The following is a 6,739-nucleotide window of genomic DNA, read 5'->3' on the forward strand; positions in this document are numbered from 1 at the left end:
AAAAGAAAAAGAAAAAAAAAATCCCGTTGAATATATGGAGCACACTATGTTTATCCATTCTGCCATGGATGGACACTTATGTTTGAACCTTTTGAGTGTTCACAATTTCCTTTTGCAAAACTTGAAATGTCAGTTTATGCACTGGCTCGTGGATGCAATAGTAGCACAAACGCCTGGTAACTTCCCCTTCTTCCTACTGAGACATAAAACTGTCCATACAGAGGTAAAAGAGGAAATCTCTCAGAGACACAGGCCTAACAACTTTCTTTGAGTTAGATCAATGTCATTATGATGATAATGTTCATAAACAGGCTTGATATCATGTTTTTTCTCTTCTTTCTTTCTTTTTTTTTTTTTCTTTCTAAGACTGAGTCTCGCTCTGTTGCCAGGCTAGAGTGCACTGGCATGATCTTGGCTCACTGCAACCTCTGCCTCTCGGGTTCAAGTGATTCTCTGCTTCAGCCTCCCGAGTAGCTGGAACGACAGGCGCCCGTCACCACACCTGGCTAATTTTCGTATTTTTAGTAGAGACAGGGTTTCACCATGTTGGCCAGGCTTGTCTTGAACTCCTGACCTCGTGATCCACCTGCCTCGGCCTCCCAAAGTGCTGGGATTACAGGTGTGAGCCACTGCGCCCCAGGTTTCTTTTCTTTTTGAGCCAGAGTCTTGTTCTGTCGCCCAGGCTGGAGTGCAGTGACGTGATCATAGATCACTGCAACCTTCACCTCCTGGGCTCAAGCAATCCTCTCACCTCAGCCTCCCAGGTAGTGGGGATTACAGGTGTGCTTCACCACACCTGGCTAATTTTTTGTATGTTTTGTAGAGATGGGGTTTCACCATATTGGCCAGGCTAATCTCAAACTTCTGACCTCAGGAGCTGCTCGCCTGGGCCTCCCAAAGTGCTGGGATTACAGGTGTGAGCCACTGTGCCTAGCCTAGAAGTGCATTCTTTTTTAGGGCTGAATAGTACTCCATTGTGTATATGTGCCACTTTCTCTTCATCCATTCTTCTATTGGTGGACCCTTAGGTTGCTTCCAAATCCTGGCTGTTGTGAACAGGGCTGCAATACACAGGGAGTGCAGAGATCTCATCCATATACTGACTTCCTTTGTTTTGGGTGTACACCCAGTGGTGGGATTGCTGGATTATTAAGACAATTGATTTTTTTTTCTTTTTTTTTTTTTAAGACAGAGTCTACCTCTGTCACCAAGGCTGGAGTGCAATGGTGCGATCTCGGCTCACTGCAACCTCTGCCTCCAGGGTTCAAGCGATTCTCCTGCCTCAGCCTCCTGAGTAGCTGGGATTACAGGTGTGCACCACCACACCCAGCTAATTTCTGTATTTTTGGTGGGGATGGGGTTTCACCTTGTTGGTCAGGCTGCTCTCAAACTCCTGACCTCAGGTGATCCACCCCCGCCTCAGCCTCCCAGAGTGCTGGGATTACAGGCATGAGCCACTGTGCCCAGCGCCAGTTGACTTTGAATATCTGTGTTGTAGCCTTGAGAAATGTTTGCCCGGGCTCACTCAGAGCAGTGGTCCTCCACCTTGGCTACATTCTCGTCTTAGAGCTCTGAAAAAGAATGACACCGGAGCCCCGTTGCAAGCCATTCTGACTCAGTGCTTCAGTGCTTGGTTCTGTGAACTGAACTTTTACCAGCTCTCCAGGGGAGCCCAGGGCATAGCCAAGATTAAGAACAACTGAGTTCAGGCTGGGTGTCCTGGCTCACGCCTATAATCCTAGAACTTTGGGAGGCCGAGGTGGGTGGGTCACCTGAAGTCAGGAGTTTTTTTGTTTTTTTTTTTTTGAGATGAAGTCCTACTCTGTCACTCAGGCTGGAGTGCAGTGGCACAATCTCGGCTCACTGCAGCCTCTGCCTCCTGGGTTCAAGCGATTCTCCTGCCTCAGCCTCCCGAGTAGCTGGGATCACAGGTTTGTGCCACCACACCTGGCTAATGTTTTGTATTTTTAGTAGAGATGGTGTTTCACCATGTTGGCCAGGCTGGTCTCGAACTCCTGACCTGGGGTGACCCGCCCATCTGGGCCTCCCAAAATGCTGGGATTACGGGCGTGAGCCACCGCGCCTGGCATGGTCAAGAGTTCTTATCCAGCCTGGCCCTGTCTCTATTAAAAAAAAAAAAATTAAAAAGGAAGAAGAATAAACGCAGCTGTGTGTGGAACAGGGATGAACGTATGCTTTCTCCTCTCTGGAATGACCATTTGGATGTTTTGAAGCTGTTACAGGACACCAAACAATAAATGTTGCCCTGTTTGGAGTCATGAAGGGATGAAAAGAGATCATGAGCCTGGGCAACATAGGGAGACTCTGTCTCTGCAAAAGACTAAAAAATCAGCCAGGTGTGGTGGCGCACACCTGTGATTCCAGCTACTCGGGAGGCTGAGGTGGGAGGATCACTTGAGCCCAGGAGGCTACAGTGAGCCATGATGGAGCCACTGCACTCCAACCTGGGCAACAGAGAGAGACCCTGTCTCAAAACACAATAATAAAATAAAAAATTAAAAAATAAAAAGAAGAGGCCAGGTGCAAGGCTCATGCCTGTAGTCCCGGCACTTTGGGAGGCTGAGGTGGGCGGATCACCTGAGGTCAGGAGTTTGAGACCAGTCTGGCCAACATGGTGAAACCCTGTCTCTACTAATAACACAAAACTCAGCCGGGCGTGGTGACACATGCCTGTGATCCCAGCTGTTTGGGAGGCTGAGGCAGGAGAATCACTTGAACCGGAGAGGCGGAGGTTGCAGTGAGCCGAGATTGCGTCACTCTACTCCAGCCTGGACGACAGAGCGAGACTCTATCTCAGGGGGAAAAAAAAAGAAAGTAAGTAAGAAATGGTAAGAATGAGTGCCGTATTGAAACAGAAGATGAGAATAGAAGGATATGTGGATTATGTGGAACCAGGAAAGGCCTGGAACAGGGGGAGGTGAGAGCCGCACAGGACAGTCAAGGAGAATCTGTGGGAAACGACGGGGGAGCTGGAAGTCAAGCGGAAGCCACAGTCCAGTGTGGGGAGAATGAAAACTCCTGAGCGCATGACCTCCAAGGGTCTGCACTCAGCAGGAGACTCTGAGACCTGTCTCCGGGGTCAGGGTAGGGGGTGATGTGGCTCCAGGCAGGGGCTTCTGTCTCACGGAGGATTGTCTTTCAGGACTGTGCATGGGCCAAGGAGACACAAGGGGAGATGGTGAGTGTTTCTTCAATCACACCCTCCTTGGCCCATTGTCCCAAATTCCCTCCCGTTCCCTTCCCCTTCTTTTTTTTTTTTTTTTTTTGTCGGAGTCTCACTCTTTCGCCAGGCTGGAGTATGGTGGTGCGATCTCAGCTTACAGCAAGCTCCGCCTCCCGGGTTCACGCCATTCTCCTGCCTCAGCCTCCCGAGTAGCTGGGACTACAGGTGCCCACCACCACGCCCGGCTAATTTTTGTATTTGTAGTAGATACGGAGTTTCACCATGTTGGCCAGGATGGTCTCGATCTTACGACCTCGTGATCTTCCCGCCTCGGCCTCCCAAAGTGTTGGGATTACAGGCGTGAGCCACTGCGCCTGGCCCGTTTCCCTTCTTAAAATAGGCTTCCTGGTTGGGTGCAGGAAATAATAATAATAATAACAAATAATAATAATAAATTTTAAAAAGGGCTCTCTGAGAGCAGGGAAGGGCGTCAGGCCCAGCACTGGGCTCTGCTTCCTTCCAGGGTCACTGCCCAAGCCGTCCCTCAGTGCCTGGCCCAGCTCGGTGGTCCCTGCCGACAGCAATGTGACACTGCGATGCTGGACGCCTACCAGAGGCGTGAGCTTTGTTCTCAGGAAGGGAGGAATTATTCTGGAGTCTCCGAAGCCCCTTGATTCGACAGAGGGCCCGGCCGAATTTCACCTCAATAATCTAAAAATCAGAAATGCTGGAGAGTACACCTGTGAATACTACAGAAAAGCGTCCCCCCATATCCCTTCACAGCGCAGTGACGTCCTTCTGCTGTTGGTGACAGGTGTGGATAGGGTGCCTGCCGATGACATACGGGGGGCAGGGGATGAGGGAGGAAGCAGAGGACAGAGGGAGAAAAGGAGTCCCACCTCCAGGGTAGCTGGGGGTGGTGGGAGAGGGAGAGAGACAGGAATGAAATTACATACCTTGGTTTTATACTCTGTCACCCAGGCCGGAGTGCAGTGGTGCCATCTTGACTCACTGCAACCTCCGCCTCCTGGGCTCAACTGATTCTCCTGCCTCAGCCTCCTGAGTAGCTGGGATTACAGGTATGTGCCACCATGCCTGGCTAATTTTTGTATTTTCAGTAGAGACAGGGTTTCACCATGTTGGCCAGGCTGGTCTCAAACTCCCGACCTCAGTGCTGGAATTACAGGTGTGAGCCACCACGCCCGGCCTTATACAGGTCTTGCAGGAGGGAGAATCTCTGTCCTGGGGTCAGAGTAGAAAGTGGAGGAAGGTGGAAGAGATCAGGAATCTCTGATTTCCCACACTCCATCAGAGCTTCTGGCCAGGAGAACAGGGGTGAGTAGGGGATTCCAGACTTCTCCCCAGGACCTCAGAGCCTGACTTCTCTTACAGGACATTTATCTAAACCTTTCATCCAAACCCACCAAAGGGGTACGGTGACCGCAGGTGGAAGGGTGACTCTGCAGTGCCGGCAGCCAGACCAACTGTTTCTGCCTATCATGTTTGCTCTACTGAAGGCAGGGACGTCGTCTGCCATCCAGCTGCGGAGTCCAGTGGGGAAGGAGACGGACTTCACCCTGGAGGATGTGACAGCCGGCAACGCTGGGAACTACAGCTGTGTGTACTACCAGACAAAGTCTCCCTTCTGGGCCTCAGAACGCAGTGATTGGCTTGAGATATTGGTGACAGGTAAGGATGTGTATGATTTTGAAGAACGGTGTGTGTTGTTTTTAATCAGAGGTTGTTTTGTTCTTCTGTGAATCTCATTTCCTCATTACTCGCAATATCATCGCTCTTAAAAACATCTTGCCTTTGTGGCCCAGCGCGGTGGCTCACGCCTGTAATCCCGGTGCTTTGGGAGGCCAAGGCAGGCGGATCACCTGAGGTCAAGAATTCGAGACCAGCCTGGCCAACATGGTGAAACCCCGTCTCTACTAAAAATAAAAAATTAGCCAGGTATGGTGGGATGAACCTGTAGGCCCAGCTCCTTGGGAGGCTGAGGCAGGAGAATTGCTTGAACATGGGAGGCGGAGGTTGCAGTGAGCCAAGATCATGCCACTGCCTGTCTCTTATACACATCTAGATGTGTATAAGAGACAGGTGTTAGCCAGGATGGTCTCGATCTCCTGACCTCGTGATCCGCCCGTCTTGGCCTCCCAAAGTGCTGGGATTACAGGCGTGAGCCACCGCGCCCGGCCGGCTTTGACTTTCTTAATAAACTTGCTTTCACTTTACTCCGTGGACTCGCCCTGAGTTCTTTCTTGTCTGAGATCCGAGAACCCTCTCTTGGGGTCTGGACTGGGACGCCTTTCCAATAACAGATCCAAGTTAAAACACGGAGCCCCTCTCTCTGTCATGGGCTGCTGTAGAGATAGGGAATTCTCTTCTGCTCTGGATGTATTGAGATCTAATCGACAAATAAAAATGGAATTATATTTGTGTACAACGTGATGTTTTGATATATTCCATTTTGATTTGTCAATTATACCCCCATAAACCTACAAGTGGGGAACCCTCCTACTAAGTAATTTATTGTGTGCCAAGGAAGAAATTTCACTAATTGTGATGTGATTATCACAATGTAACTAATGGACTTTTCTCTTTAAGATCCACCTTCTGGGACCTTTCCTACTAAATAATTTATTTTGTACTAAGGAAGAAATTTCACTAATTGTGACATGATTATCACAATGTAGCTAATGGACCTTTCTGTTTAAGATCCACCTCTGGGAACTTTCCTACAAACCAAGTAATTAATTGTGTACCAAGGAAGAAATTTCACTAATTGTAACGTGATTATCTCAATCTAGCTTATGGACCTTTCTGTTTAGGATTCACCTTCTTAGCAAATTGCAATTACCCAGTACAGCCTTGTGAACTGTATCCGCCCTTGCTGTGCATTCAATCCATATGGGGTTCTTTACACATCAGACTCTGCCATGGGGACTTCACACGTTTCTCCACATGGGCACAAATGGTATTTTTTGTTTGTTTGTTTGTTTGTTTGTTCGTTTTGAGACAGACTCTCGCTCTGTCGCCCAGGCCTGAGTGCAGTGGCACGATCTCGGCTCATTGCAACCTCCACCTCCTGGGTTCAAGTGATTCTCTTGCCTCAGCCTCCTGAGTAGCTGCAACTACAGGCACCTGCCACCATTCAGCCATTTTTTTGTATTTTTAGTAGAGACGGAGTTTCGCCGCATTGGCCAGGCTGGTCTCGACCTCCTGGCCTCAAGTGATCTACCTGCCTCAGCCTCCCAAAGTGCTGGGATTACAGGCATGCGCCACTGCGCCTGACCACAAATCGTGTTTAAAGTGCAATAGTTCTTCACCATGTGAGACTGTCTTGTCCATTATAGGAACACATAACTCGACATTGCTAATACTTCCTTTCCCATTGAACACCTGTTGAAGACCCAATTATTGTGAAACAAGAAAAAAAGCCACTACTGGCCTGGCACGGTGGCTCACGCCTGTAATCCCAGCACTTTGGGAGGCCGAGGCGGGCAGATCATGAGGTCAGGAGATCGAGACCATCCTGGCTAACACGGTGAAACC

At 49.5% G+C, this 6,739-nt stretch overlaps 1 protein-coding gene across 1 annotated transcript in view; it reads left to right on the forward strand.

The window, feature by feature from the left end:
* Positions 1-6,739, forward strand: part of TARM1 (T cell-interacting, activating receptor on myeloid cells 1) — an 18,753-nt gene that overhangs the window by 4,285 nt on the left and 7,729 nt on the right. Inside the window, 3 exon segments of the mRNA XM_011979497.1 lie at positions 3,164-3,199; positions 3,708-3,998; positions 4,577-4,873. Coding sequence (XP_011834887.1) covers positions 3,164-3,199; positions 3,708-3,998; positions 4,577-4,873 — 624 coding nt within the window.

The sequence above is a fragment of the Mandrillus leucophaeus genome, unplaced genomic scaffold (assembly GCF_000951045.1).
Source record: "Mandrillus leucophaeus isolate KB7577 unplaced genomic scaffold, Mleu.le_1.0 Scaffold104, whole genome shotgun sequence".
Classification (NCBI taxonomy): domain Eukaryota; kingdom Metazoa; phylum Chordata; class Mammalia; order Primates; family Cercopithecidae; genus Mandrillus; species Mandrillus leucophaeus.